Raw genomic sequence first — 15,380 nt, 5'->3', positions numbered from 1 at the left:
CAGGAGAAATCAGAACCGGGGTAAATAAACTCATAAACCTGCGATCCCTCCCCCTCTCCTTTAGACCTCGTGGCTGGGGTGGTGCCTTTTTCTGCTTCTTTCTTAGTTTGAAGTGAAGGTGATGATTCTCCCTGGATGGAGAAAGTGAGCTAGAGACTTGCAGTCAGCAAGCTTAACCGGGAAGCTCTGATAAGCTACGGTGCCCGGCCTCAAGCCCAAGGGAGTTAGGACCGTGTCTCTGTACTGTTGGTAGGCTTTTCACTGAGCCACTGAAGTCAATATTTCTTTGTCAAAACTGAGCTGACAATGAGCAACTACCGCGCCAGGGGCCCCCAGCCGCTTGGGCCGGGCGCCACGGTGCGCATGCCTGGGCCGGGCGCCACGGTGCGCATGCCTGGGCCGGGAGCCACGGTGCGCATGCCTGCGCCGGGCCGGCTGGCCAATCTGCGGTCTCTAGGCCGGGCGCGACGTGGTGACGCACCGGGTCGAGGAAGGCGCAGCCACTTCCTGGAGCCGCCAGCCGAGGCCGCTAGTTGTCCTCGACTCTGCGCCGGAGGGTGACAGCCGGAGGGTGGGAGCCGGAGGGTGGGAGCCGGGTGCTGACCTCTCCACCATGTCCCATCAGACCGGCATCCAAGGTAAAGACACACGTGGCTTTTGGGGAGGAAAGGAAAAGGGTCCCTGGGCACTCCAAGCGCGGAGACCAGCCACGGTGGGGTGGCCGGGCCTTAAGGAAGCCGGGCCTTTCAGTCCGCGCTCAGCTCCCCGTACCCCGGCGCAGCCCTGATGGTCCGATCTGGAGGCTGCGTGACTGCTCCCCCGGGGAGGGTGGAATAAATCCTCAAGACTGTTCCAAAGCAATTCATTCCTTTTAAGGGGTCCTTTAAGGCCACCAGTTATATGTGCCTGGGCCCTCCCTGCTTCTGTACTCACTCTTTTCCTTCTACAGTAACTAAATTATGATGTTTCCTTGCTCGCTGAGTACTTGAATTGTCCTCCTCTCCCAAGTTTCCCAGGGAAACTGAGAATCCGCTCTGTGAGCTTGTGTTTCTTCTCTCTAATGGTTACTGGGTGCTGGTAATCTTATCTAGCTTTAGTAATTCCTAGTTTGAATAACTGATAGGCCGGAAGCACTCATTTGAGTAGTGATTTCTTTTATAATTTCAAATGAAAGTCGAAATTTGCCAGGTTACAAGGAAACGAATTGTCTTTCTAATTGAAATTGTTTTCTGTTTTTCCCCTTCAACACCCAATGAACAAACATTTTAGAAAGTTATATCTGTCAACTTCCACTCTCATCTTTGTGTAATTCTTCCAAGACACCCAAAACACCCAAAGCTAAACCTGTTTTTTCCCCACTCATTTTCTCTGCTAATACTTGAAATTTATACGCAGCTCATGTTATACCTCTCCCTTGACTATTTGTTCATAATAACAGTAACACTGCTAAATATATTTTTTAAAATTAGACTTATTCCAGAAGTGTGCTTTGATTTATCAAATCTGGTAAATATATAAGAGTACCTTAGAGAATTCTCCTTCATTTTACAGATGATGAGACTGAGGTCCAGAGAGGTTAAATATCTTGCCTTTGTTCTGTATTAGAATTCATGTTCTCTGAATATTCTGATTTCCAAAGCCAGTGTTCTGCATCACACTATCTTAATTTTGTTGAATTTATTTTTAATTTAAGTAAGACAGTATGTCTACTGTTCTTTTTTTGGCAAGGCAATGGTAAAGTGACTTGCCCAAGGTCACATAACTAGTAACCATTAAATGTTTGAGGCTGGATTTGAACTCAGGTCGTCCTGACTCCAGGTGCTCTATCCAGTGCACCACCTAGCTGTCCCTTCTGTCATTCTTAATGAAGGAAAAATAATAATATTTAATAACTAATATTATATATATCTTTAATACAGACCCTGTATAGTATAAATGTTGTTATTATCTCTGTTTTTATAAATGAGGAAACTAAGGTTCTCTGAAGTTATATGACTTGCTCTAAAATACATTGAGTAAGTTTGCAAGGATGCAAGAGAAAACTCAACTCTTGATCTTCTAATTTATTTCACGTTCATTCCAAAATGAAAATCGCACATCAAGATTCTTTTTAGAACAGAAAATTGTCATTAAGTTTCTTTAACCAAATATTTCAGCCTAACTCATCAAAATCAACAAACAAATAACTTACTTGATGGTTTTTCCCTTATTTCTTTTTGGTTATTTCAAAAGACCAAATATAGCATTAATGAGTCCATATTTTTTTTTTATTAATGCTTGGTATCATGATTAAAGTGAAATAGAAACTGTTAAATGTAATATCGTTTCTGAAATGTTTTAATATTTGGCCATAAGTAAAAAGTAAAGAGTAAGATTAATGTGCAAGTATGCAAAGCATACTAACTTTTTCCATTTTTTTTCTTTCAGCAAGTGAAGAAGTTAAAGATATCTTTGCGAGGGCAAGAAATGGGAAATACAGGATTCTAAAGATTTCAATTGAGGATGGTTAGTTAAAAACATTTTTTAACCTTGTTTGGTAAGAAATAGAACTTGGGGTGGGGGGGCTTTCATACTAGTGATTTGAGATAATACTGTAAAACTGAGAAAATTCCCACTTTTTTTTTATTTGTATCTTTGCAGTGTTCAAAATAATTTAGTTCCTGCAGATTCTTTAAAGGTTCCTACCTTTGAACAACTCATTTTTTGTTCTTAAGACCCTAGTATTTTTACTACAATAATTCAAAAATCTATATTTTTTTCTTCTTCGTATTTATACTTCTGTATTTTGCTATACCCATTTTTTGCTTCTGTGCAAAAGGATTTAAATAAACATATAAATTTAAAATCAGAAAGTCCCTCAGAGGGCCTTTCTAAGGTAGATTATTAAGTTTGTAGACTTTTTCCCATTGAAGCACTTACTTAGATATCATATAATTCATTCTGGTTTTTTAATTAAAATTTTATTTTATTCCATTTAAATGTAGTGCTAGTTTTTCAACACTTATCCATTTGCAAATTTATGAATTTCACATTTTTCTACCACCCTTCCTTCTCTTCCCCCTCCCCATGATGGTGAACAGTCTGGTAAACGTTGTGTATATATACTTATTTCCATATTAATCTTGTTGTGGAAGAGGAATTTGAATTATGGGGAAAGAAAAAACTATGAGAAAGAAAGGATAAACATAAAAGACATTTTTTAAATTTTGATCATTGTATACTTTGCTCTGCTGAATTCAGACTCCATAGTTTTGTCTCTGGATATGTATGACATTACTCTTATAGCAGTTGTGAGGCTTGTCTTTGCTCTCAGAATTACTGAGAGGAGCTGCACCCAGCATATTTGATCATCTCACAGTGTTGTTAATGTGTTCAATGTTCTCTTAGTTCTGCTTACTTCATTCAGCACCAGTTTGTGCAAGTCTTTCCATGCTTCTCTAAAGTCTGACCACTCATGATTTCTTACAGAACAATAATACTCTATAACATTCAAGTACCATAACTTGTTCAGCTATTCCCCAATTAATGGATATCCCCTCAATTTCCAATTCTTTGCCACTACAGAAAAAATTACTATAAATATTTTTGATTATCTTTTTTATGATCTCTTTGGGATATAGACCTAGTAATGGAATTGCTAGATCAAAGGGTATGCAGTTTTATTGCCCTTTGGGTATCATAGTTCCAAATTGCTCTCCAGAATAGTTGGATCAGTTCATAACTCTACCAACAGTGCCCTAAGTGTTCCATTATTCCTACATCCTCTCCAACATTGATTGTTTTCCTTTATTGTTATTTTAGCCAATCTGATAGGTGTGAGGTGGTACCTCATGGTTGTTTTAATTTGCATTTCTCTAATAAATAATTATTTGGAGCATTTTTTCATATGACTCTAAATAGCATTATCTTATTCATCTGAAAACTGCCTGTTCATATCCTTTTGACTATTTATCAATTGGGGAAATGACTTGTAATCTTATAATCTGATTCAGTTCTCTCTATATATTTTAGAAATGAGTCCTTTATCAGAAACAGTAACTATGAAAATTGTTTCCCAGCTTCCTGTTGTCCTTCTAATCTTGGCTTCATTGGGTTTATTTGGCAAAAACTGTTTAATATAGTCAAAAATCATCCATTTTGCAATTTATAACGTTCTCTATTTCTTGTTTGGTCATAAATTTCTCCCTTCTCCATAGATCCCAGAGATAGAATGTTTCTTGTTCTCTTAATTGGTCTATGGTATCATTTTTTAAAAATAATTTTGAGTTTTACAATTTTTCCCCTAATCTTACTCCCTGCCCCCACCCCCAACAGAAGGCAGTTTGTCAGTCTTTACATTGTTTCAATGGTATACATTGATCCAAATTGAATGTAAGAGAGAAATCATATACTTAAAGGAAGAAATGTAAAGTATAAGAGATAGTAAGATCAGACAATAAGATATCAGTTTTTTCCCTAAATTAAAGTTAATAGTCCTTGGTCTTTGTTCAAACACCATAGTTCTTTCTTGATACAGATGGGATTCTCCATTGCAAACAGCCCCAAATTGTCCCTGATTGTTGCACTGATAGAATGAGTGATTCCATCAAGGTTGAACATCACCCCCATGTTGCTGTTAGGGTGTACAGTGTTTTTCTGGTTCTGCTCATCTCACTCAGCATCAGTTCATGCAAATCCCTCCAGGCTTCCCTGAATTCCCATCCCTCCTGGTTTCTAATAGAACAGTAGTGTTCCATGACATACATGGTATCATTCTTTATGTCTAAATCCTGTACCCATTTGGACTTTTTCTAGGGTGTGAGATGTGGGTCCATGCCTAGTTTTTAATCATACTAGATATAATTCATTCTTAATTATTTTTGATCATTATAGGTTTTGAGCAGAATACAAAATAGGTACAAATCCTGTCTTCTACCTATCTGTGAAAGATATATATTATATATATATATATATATACATACATATACATATATATGTGTGTATATATATATATATATATATATATATATATAAATTTTTTTTCTCAAATAAAGACAGGTAAAAAAATAATAACATTTATAGATTTACTTCTTATGTATCAGGAGGGTTGGCTGGTGAAGTCCATAGACCACTGGGTTTGGAGTCTGGAAGACTTGAGTTTGAATTTGACTGTAGACACTTGCTAGTTGTGATCCTGGGCAAAGCACTCCATCCTGTTTTCCTCAGTTTTCTTATCTGTAAAATGAGCTGGAAAAGGAAATGGCAGACCATTGTTGTATTTTTCCCAAGGAAAATCCCAAAATGGGGTCATGAAGAGTTGGACATGACTGAACTACAACAATATGTGAGACACTTGGATTAAAGGTTGGGTCACAGAACTAGGAAGTATCTGAGACTGTATTTGAACTTAGATTTTTCTTATTTCTAGGCCCAGTTCTCTATTCATTCAGCCATCTAGCTACCCATTGTAAATGGTTATATGAAATATTATTCAGCAGAACCCAGACTAACATAAATAAGTAAAATAGTATAGACTACTAGGGAAAGCCCGAAGGACCCTTTATGAGAATCTTTTAAAAAAATATATTGTTTTCTCTGCATGCATTTTTTTAATGCCTGAAAATTATAATCCCTTCTTTTAGTTGAAGTCAAATCCATTAACCAACAGGTATTTATTAATTGCTTGCCAAGTACAGATACAGAGGATAAGAATACAGTGAATGAAACAATCCCTACTTGAAAAGAGCTTATGTTTTATTGGAGGAGACAATAAGCATAATAAGTACAAGTAAATAAATATAAACATAAATGTGAAGAGAATCAGTGCAAATCAGTTAAATACAATTAGTTTTGAGGTGGGAGAACCTCAATAGTTTAAGCTTACTAAATGAGAGAAGGTTCAAAAACACAGCAGCACAGTATTTTAAACTTTATCCTAGGACTTTCTGTCAAGGTTTATTCAGTAAGTCAGTTTTTAAGCAGAAGGAAGAACCATGGATAGTAGAATGTAGCAATTATTACTAAATTTGATTTTTTTTTAAGGATGAAATATACAATAAGCTATTGAGTTGGTTGAATGATACAAAATAATCAAATAGCTAAGAGAATTGGATGCTTGAGAGTTGTTTTTAAGGTCATTAGGTTTAAATAAAATTTAATTTCAGCCACTTAATTTTGACTGTATTAAAATAATTTCATTGGTTTAATTGATTTCAAAGTGGTGATTAAATAATTTGAAGTGTTTTGTTAAAGGGGGGAAGCCAGTTCTTTCCAATTTGAACTGCAGTTTGTTTTCGCTTTTCAACTGTTAAATATTCAGTTTGTTGGTAGCATTTTATGTGCTGAATTTGGAGTTAGAGCACCTAGGTTTGAGTCCTGGCCCTGCCTCTCTCTGGATTTCAATAAGTCAAGTTGGAATTCATTTATTAAGCACCTACCTTATGCCAGACACTGTGCTAAACCTTGGGGATTTCCAGAAAGGCAAAAACAGGCCCTTCTCTCAAGGACCTTATAGTCTAATGAGTGAAGCAAATTTGATATTTACAGTATAAATTTTAGTTAATCTCAGAGGGATGGCACTAAAGGGAGAATTAGAAAGGATTCTTGCAGGAGATTGAACTATAGTTGAGATTTGAACTTGAGATCAAGGTAGAGGGCACAACCAGTAAGTATGCTGAGTTGGTATACACATTTTCAGTAATCACAGCATGTGTATGGTATTATGGTATAAGAAGGACTGAAAAGCTAGGAAGAGGTTAGTTTAAAAACTAATCAGAAGATTTTGTATTTGATTCTAGAGGCAATAAGAAAACCACTGGAGTTGCATAAAGTAGGTAACATGGTCAGAGCTATGCTTTGGAAAAGTCAGTTTGATAGCTTAATGGAAGAAGGACTGAAGTAGGGAGAGGCTTATGGCTGAAAGACCTCCAGAAGATTATTGTCATAGTCTAGCCATTAGGTAATGAGGGCCTAGAGCAGAATGTTGGAAGTGTCAGTACAGGAGAGATAATATAAAGCTTAAAAACAGAGTTGGCAGCTGATTTAATATGGAGGGAGGGGACACAGTAAGAGAGTTTGAGAAATTTGGGTTCTGAATATGGATGATAGTTTCCACATCTCAAAATAGGGGGCCAGATTAACATTGTCAGTATTCTAATTTACTTCAGGTGGGGGTGAAAGATGTGCATACAAGTTAAGACAATTCTTTCATAAATTGAAATAAAAGGTATGTTTGGATGTGACCTTTTTAATATATGCATTTTTCCCTTCAAGCCTCCTTCTACTATGAGAACATACTTGACTAAAAAAAAATTGAGACCTTATGCCAAAGGTTCCATTTCTCCCACTATCTATATTTTATAATCCATTGATACCATCCCCTATTCTCTCCTCCCTTACTCTAATCTCTAACATTTTGGTGACTGTTGTCACTAAGGCCAACCCCCTCTACATGAAACTCTTTATCATTTGTCTAGCCTCTATTCCTATCATGTCCAACAGATTGTCCCCATAGTCTTCCACCCCCTTTAAATCTTTGGTTTCTTCCTAGCTCTTGGCTCCTTCCCTAGTACCTACAAACAGAAACATGTTTCCTATCTTTAAAGGGGATTAAAAAAACCATCATTAATCTCTGCTATTTCAAGCTATCTTCCTATGACTCTATTCCCTTTCAAAACCATGCTCCAACAAGAAGTTGCCAAGACCATTTGCCTCCTGTCCTTTTCTTTCATTTGCCTCTTTGCCCTCTGTAGTCTGGCTTCTGACTTTTCATTCAGTTGTGAATACTCTCTCCAAAATTACTAAAAATCTCTTAATTGCCAAAAGTCTCTAACATTTAAATATATTTCAATATGAATGTCTCACAATTAAAAAAGTCAAATCTTTCCATCACAAATACCACAGCATTTAAAAAAAACACCAAAATAAGCAATATGTGTGATAGGTATACATATGTGTGTGTGTGTGTGTGTGTGTGTGTGTGTGTGTGTGTAATACACACATTTATGGGTATAGTCTATCAAATTAATCATATTGTTGCTTTGAATCATAAAAGCATAATATAAATACAAAAATCTGATTGGAAATTCATTTCCTCTGTTGTAATAAAAATAGCATTCTTTACTACTGACCATAAAGTACAAGTATAGGACAGGTGGTCCCTTAACCCCCAAGGGGCTGCTCACTTGGGTTGGAACTTGATACTTGAAAATGAACAACTGACACCCCATCAGGTCAGCCAGCTAGGAGTTCTTGATGACAGGGAGCTTGAGGCTTTCACACTCAGGAAATCAGTAATTGATATGGATGGCAGGCCCATGCCCTCAATGATCTTCAGGTCCATGCTGCCAGGATGGCTTAGACCTAAGCATTGTATTGTAGGCTCTCTTATCTTATCACTGGGAATTGATAAGAAACTGATAAGTTTACACACATGGAACAACATTCCACAGGCTTAATTTTCTTTTTATGATTGCCAGGGGTATATATTCAGCTCAAGTCACTCCCGAAAAGGAGTTAAATGCCACAGTGGATAGAGTTGGGGCACTGGAGACCAGAGCACCTGACTTCAAATTCTACCTCAGGGACTTACTAACTTTGTGACCTTGGGCAAGTCACTTAACCCTTCTTGTCTCAATTTCCTTATCTTTAAAATGAGCTGGAGAGGGAAATGGCAACTTGCACTATTATCTTTACCAAGTAAACCTCAAATAGATCACAGAGTCAGAAACAATTGAAATTACTGAACAAGTCTCTCCTGGATTCCTGTTGTGCATCTCCAACTGCATGCTGGGCATATCAGAATGGATGTTCAAAAAGAGCATTGGCTATGGTGTCAGAGAATCTGTTGTTTAAGTTCTATCTCTGATATTTGTGATCCTAAGCCACATAAAATAGCTTTAGTTCCATCTTAAATAAATGGAGGAGTTGGAATAGATGACCTCTGAAGTTGTGTGTTTGTGTGTGTGTGTGTGTGTGTGCATGTGCGCATGCGTATCTTATGATAACGCATTCTAAACATAACTCATCATTCAAATAAATCTACTTTTCTTTCAACTTCCCTCTTTTGAGATCTTGGAAGCCCTTACAGAGATCCAGGTTTGCAGCTAAGGCATTTTCTACTCCTTTTCTTTAACTCAGTGAGGTACTTGCTAAATTTTACCATTTTTAACTCTTTAACATCTCTCCTTTGTCCCCTTCTCACTATGTAAACTATATACTCATGAACTTTCTGTCATGGGAATTTTTGCAGTTGTCTTGTAATTTTCTCCTTATTCCAAATCTTTCCCCTCTAATCCTCGATACAGTTGCCAAAGAGGTTAGGGGCAGCTAGATGGTGAAGTGGATAGAACACTGGTCTATTCAGGAAGACAGGAGTTCGAATGCGGCCCCCAGACACTTGCCACTTACTAGCTGTGTAACCTTGAGCAAGTCACTTAAGACCGATTGCCCTGCATCCAGGCCATCTCCAGTTGTCCTGATTCATATCTGGCCACTGGACCCAGATGACTGGAGGAGATAGTGAGATTGGTGACTTAACATAGCATCCCCTCGCTTAAATCCAATTCACGTACTTGTCATGGCATCATCTCCCTGATTTCATGGTTTTTTCAAAACTGAAGGATAAACATTTTTATTATGCTAAAGCACAAGTCTGATCTTATTGCTTCCCTACTTTAACTCTGCTGACACCTTTTTACACATAAGATAGACTAATAATCTCTCTGTTTGACTTTTTTTTTGCTGGGGGCAGTGGGGGTGGGGGGGAGTTTGTGGGTCTTTTTTTTATTAGTTCAAATATTGAAAAAGTTCCCTAGGCTCTTTAGGGCTCCCACACATTGATGCCTTCCCAAACTTACAGCCCCAGTTCCCACAGAAGCTCTGCTTTAAAGGGCTAGCAATCCTCAAAAAAAGTTAGGTATAAATAGAATTAAGTTTCCCAGCCGGTTTTATAGAGGCAAGGGAGCTGCCTTTGCAGCATTTGGTCTGGATGGACAGCTCCATTTACCTGGCACTAAATCACCCGGCACCAATCCCAGCCCATAAGGTATTTTTCTGTGGAATTGGACTGATCCTTCCATCTTCAGTCCCTTTTCCCTATAGCAACCCACACCCAGCCTTCAACCAACCAAGGGCTACAGAAAGAGGGGAGTCAGCAATTTTTTTGCACCAAGCCCAATTCATATTACCCCATTTCCTCCCACCCAACCCACCCCCTCAACCCCACACCAGGATTTCATAGGGATTTTTCCCAGCAGATGTTTGGAAAAATAAAACACAAAAAGATTAAAGGTCTTGGTACTCAACCCGAGGGGCTCCATGTGCTGGAACACCATTGGGCAGGCCCACCTCCTGACCCACTAGCCACTAAGGCAAGGAGGGGCAGCGTCTCAGGATCTGTCAGGAGCCCTGGGAAGCATCATTCAACTTGGCCACCCACAAGCTTGCTGGTGACGAGGAAGGACTTTCTCTGGGGTAGGTCCTACAGTGTAGGGATGTGGTCACCTGTCACCAAGTATGTATGAAAATAGGGGAAACAACTTGTACACATATAAATTGATATAAAATAAAATAAAAGGCAGATTTTATGGAGAGGCTTAGTATAAGTATAAGGTATTATGCAGTGCTAGTACAGTGGATAGAGCATTAGACCTGGAATCAGGAGGACCTAACTACAAATTCATCTTCAGAATACTTAATGGCTATGATCTTTGTTAGGTCATTTATTCTGACTCTCTTAGTTTCTTCATCTGAAAAATAGCGTCTGATTATTAGGGTTGTTATAAGGGTCAAAGGAAATAATAATTGTCAAGCACTTTGCAAACTTTAAAACTATATACATACATACACACACACACACACACACACACACACACACACACACACATTTGTCATCAAATGGAAAAGCAGAAGCAGTTGCCTGCTCTCAAGGTGCTCACATTGTATTGGGAGATCGGACATATATAGGAAGCTTCAGTTGTAAATTATATGGAAAGGCCTTATGGTTATTAAGATGCATTTCCAGAGCAGAAAGATAAAGATTGAGAAAAAAGCTTCAGATTTTCCAATTAAGTGATTATTAACAATGTTAATAAGAGACAACTTCCAGAAGCTAGATTGCAAAGCGTTGAGAAGTAAGCATAAGCAAGTGGAAGCAGAAATAGTAGATAACTTTTTCTAAGAGTTTGCATATCAAAGAGCTTGGGAGATAATTTGAGGATATGACAGAGTTGGAAGTTTTTTTTATTGTAAAGGGGATAATTGTGGGGTCACTCTATCAGAGGAGAAAATCCAGGGTACATGAGGTTATCATGTTCCAGGATTTTTGGTAGTTGAAGAAAAAAATTGATAGTCTAAAATTTTAGTCACAAATCTTCCAGAAACACGTTTTTAAATTTATTTTTTAATTTATTTTTATTAAATATATTATTTGAGTTTTACAATTTTCCCCCCAATCTTATTTCCCTCCCCCCCACAGAAAGCAATCTGTCAGTCTTTACTTTGTTTCCCATGTTGTACCTTGATCCAAATTGGGTGTGATGAGAGAGAAATCATATCCTTAAAGAAAGAGACAAGAAGCCTAAGAGGTATTTTAAATTTATTTTAACATTACTTTTCAGTTCAAGCTATTTCTAGTCTAGTGTAAGAAATATCCTCTTACATATCTCTATCTCAAGATGATTGGAGGTAATATTAATTGGAATCTTGACTAAGGAAAAGAAACAGTTTGGATTAACAATCCAAAGCAATAGCCACTACTTGATTCCTTTCTTTATGGATTGAAAAGGATTATTTTCTTTCTGTAATCAATATCATAATTTGTGAATTGACAGAAACATTTAAGGGATATTATACTTAGATGGTTCAGTATCTAATCACTTCAGGAGGTGGAGAAGGCAATATTCTGTGTGTATGTGTTTATTTTTCATTTTTTCCTTTATATTTCCAGTTCCATGTAATGGTAGTTTTCAACACTTTTTTTTATATTTCTTCCTTCCCCCCACCTATCAGAAAGCAATAATATAGGCACTACATCTATAACTATGCTAAACGTAGATCCATATTATTCACTGAATAATATTCATTGTGAAAGAAGAATCACATCCAAATGGAAGAGAAAAAAGCGACATAATTCATAAGAGAACTTTTAAAAACAATTAAAGATAGTAAATTTTGGTCTACATTTAAACTCCAGTTTTTTCTCTGTATATGGATGATATTCTCTGTCACAAGTCTTTTAGTCTTGTCTTTGATTATTGTACTGCAGAAATGATCAAGTCCATCATAGTTGATCATCACCTCTTCTTGCTCTTAGTGTATATAATGTTTTTCTGGCACACTTCCCTCAACATCAGTTTGCAAGTCTTTCCATGCAATTCTGAAGTCCTGTCCCTCATGATTTCTTATAGAATAATAGTGTTCTATCACATTCGTAAACCACAAAATTTGTTCAGCCATTCCTCAACTGATGGACATCCAGAAGGCAATATTTTTACCAGATAACAGATACTCTTTGATAGTTGAGTTTCCACTCATTTTAGGTTCTTAAGGAAAAAAAAAAGATGTTTTATTGGAAGTCTAGAAAGGGCATTTAGACCAGAAACATATTATTTCTATATAGAGAAATGGAAAAGGGGCTGGGGGCAGGGGGGGGGGAACCTTTGGTTGTTGTAGAGGTGGTTTCTTTAAAATATGCCTCTACATAGCATCACTGGGATAATTTTTATATTAAAGATGCTAAAGAAATCAACTTTTATAGTGATGGGAAATTTAGCATGATGCTATTTCCCAAATGCAACCCATTCTGAGCTCTTTTTTTAGGTTTTGGGTGTAACTTAAATGCTCCATCTTTTTTACAATGTTTTGCTTTATTGAGTCAAATACAGAATGACCTTGTGTTTTCCACATTTTCAAATTAGTTATGTGAATATAAAAGCAAAATTTACTGTGCAATCTCTTGATAAAGCCTTCTTGTTCCCTATTATTATCTAATTGGAAATTCCTTTCATGTACATGATAATAGTTTTCATAAAAGTTATACATACATAAGGAAGACAGTGTACTTGTTGTTGATTATTTTCCTCTTGGTTGCCAAATTCTTTCTCTCCCCTTCCTCCCATTGGCATTTTTCTTTCCTTCAGCTATCTTGTGAATCTATCCTAAGGGCTCTACAATATATTGATTCTGGCATAAATTTCTTCTATATATATTTGGTTTGATCTAGTTTCTTTATTTTCTTCTGTGTCATTTCTACCTCCTCTGTTAGCATATCCAGGACTGTGATGTTAATGTCCAAAACCTTGGACGGTCACTTAACCCTGATTGCCTTGCATCCAGGACCATCTCCAGTCATCCAGATTCATAACTGGCCACTGGATCTACGTGTGTCCAGTACAGTACTCCCTAACTCAAATCCAATTCATGTGATTGTCATGACAATACCTACCTCTCTTGATGTCATAGTCTTCTTTTAGAATGAAGGAATACTAATAAATATTTCAGATCTTTTCCATCTTTCTTGTTCATTTAGTTTTAATCCTTAAATGTCCTCTGCTCTTATATGAAAAGATGTTTCCATCCATACATTAAAATAATTGAGGATCCCTTGAAAAGTATAACAGATAAATCTTGCTCATCACAGGAGTAGATTGATTATAAAAGTCATTGTTCATTCTTCATTTTGAAGAGGACCAATGACGTCACAGGCTGATATCTTGATTCATGTGTGAAATGGATTTAGTAAGGCAGAGTTGCACAAAGTTGACAGCCTCACCCTCCCACATTCCTCAAAGTCCAATGGCAAGACAAAGTCAAGATGCCTGGGAAGCTGTGGATGATCTTGGTAGCTTTGATGTTTGATCAAACTCTGTAAGTGTTCTACAGTGCCTCCTTCAGCCATCTTTGTGGCCTGGAACAAATTATTCTCATCTTCCCATTCTGCCAGGGTAAATCTTCTAGTGCTTGGAGTAGACATTGCCCTAACTCACAGTTTGAGGTATATTGATTTAGCCCATCTGCTGAGATTGTTTTACTGGCGTGCTCCAGGTTCTTGGAGCCACAGGTGAGATTTGAGTGACAGATTGACATGAAAGGTGGATGAGCAGTCCTGAAAATGGTTTAGCAAACCCTCACACCAGATGTGCTATTGAACATCCTATATAAGCCTTATAAACATTAGGTAAGGTGTGAAACAAAGAGACCTATACTCACTGTGATAGAAGAGATCTGGGACAGATTGCAAGTTAAAGAGGTTCCCTCTGAATGGTGTTATCCTATTTGCATATGTTATGCTATTTGCATCAAGCCTTGGAACATTACAGAATTCCCTGGCTCAGATTTCTATAGCAATTTCTATAGCAATTTATATAGCATGATGTAGAAAAAGCTAAGTGGATAAAGAACATCATGTGCCAAGATTATGACATATAGTAGAATGGGCAACATAAATCAGTCCATCAATGTGTATACAAAACTGTCTGGAACAAATAATACAAATAAATAATAAGGCTCCAGAATTAAACAGGGGAGAAAAGTGGACTAAACACCTACCTTAATGAAATTGTAGAGCTCTTTTAATGACCCCATGCTTCTCTCAGAATTCAAATTCCATCTTTTAAATTCTACTGTTGCTAGCTAGGAATCATGGAATCATATTTAATTGTCTAAATCAGAATCAACTACATTGAACTATCTTAATTTTTGATTCAGGAATAGCTTCTTGTTCCCCTTAATATAATCTTGGCTACCACCCTTCATTATCCAACTGTTTTGTGAGTAGTAGCTATTAAATTAATTTTGAAATTGGAAATAGAGATAGGAGCTCTTTCTTTTTTTTTCCTTTTATTTTTTTAAGGCAATGGGGTTAAGTGACTTGCCCACAGGTCACATATCTGGGCAATTATTACGTGTCTGAGATCAGGTTTGAACTCAGGTCTTCCTGACTCCAGAGCTGGTGCTCCATCCACTGTGCCACCTAGATGCTCCAGGACCTCTGTTTTCAGTAGCCTGTAGAACTTTCTGATCAGGAAACTCAACCAACTGTCCCCTTCTTTGCAAATTACTAGTCTTAGAGAGTTGTCTAGAATACTGACTAGTTAATTTTCCAAGGTTTGAGGCTGTCTTTCTACTTGACCTTGGACAAAGAAGAGCTTAATTAAAAAAATTATTTCAGAAAATAATCTGATTATCCCAAAAGAAAAGAAAATATTTGGATAATTTACTATTTGGGATTTTGTCTGTCACTGTTTTCCCTTTTTAGGACACATTAATTGATTCTGCCTTAATACTACTTTTTTTTTTCTGTGTAGATCATTTTTCTAGGAACTTTCAAAGTAAAACATGCTAATTAGGTTAAGTTAGAAGGATATTCCCATTTATCAGGTAATTATATGAAATTTGAGAAT

The 15,380-nt window shown here is 37.1% G+C and overlaps 1 protein-coding gene across 1 annotated transcript in view; it reads left to right on the top strand.

Annotated features, from left to right (window-relative positions):
- The first annotated feature begins 513 nt into the window (after window positions 1–513).
- TWF1 (twinfilin actin binding protein 1) overlaps window positions 514–15,380 on the top strand; it is a 29,563-nt gene continuing 14,696 nt past the window's right edge. Inside the window, exons 1-2 of the mRNA XM_074194874.1 lie at window positions 514–638; window positions 2,428–2,505. Of these exons, the coding sequence (XP_074050975.1) occupies window positions 614–638; window positions 2,428–2,505 (103 nt within the window). The 5' untranslated portion in view covers window positions 514–613. The remainder of the gene's footprint in view (window positions 639–2,427; window positions 2,506–15,380) is intronic.

Source organism: Macrotis lagotis, chromosome 7 (assembly GCF_037893015.1).
Source record: "Macrotis lagotis isolate mMagLag1 chromosome 7, bilby.v1.9.chrom.fasta, whole genome shotgun sequence".
In the NCBI taxonomy this organism is placed as follows: domain Eukaryota; kingdom Metazoa; phylum Chordata; class Mammalia; order Peramelemorphia; family Peramelidae; genus Macrotis; species Macrotis lagotis.
Note: the sequence above shows the minus strand (reverse complement) of the source record. Positions and strands in the feature narration are given on the sequence as shown.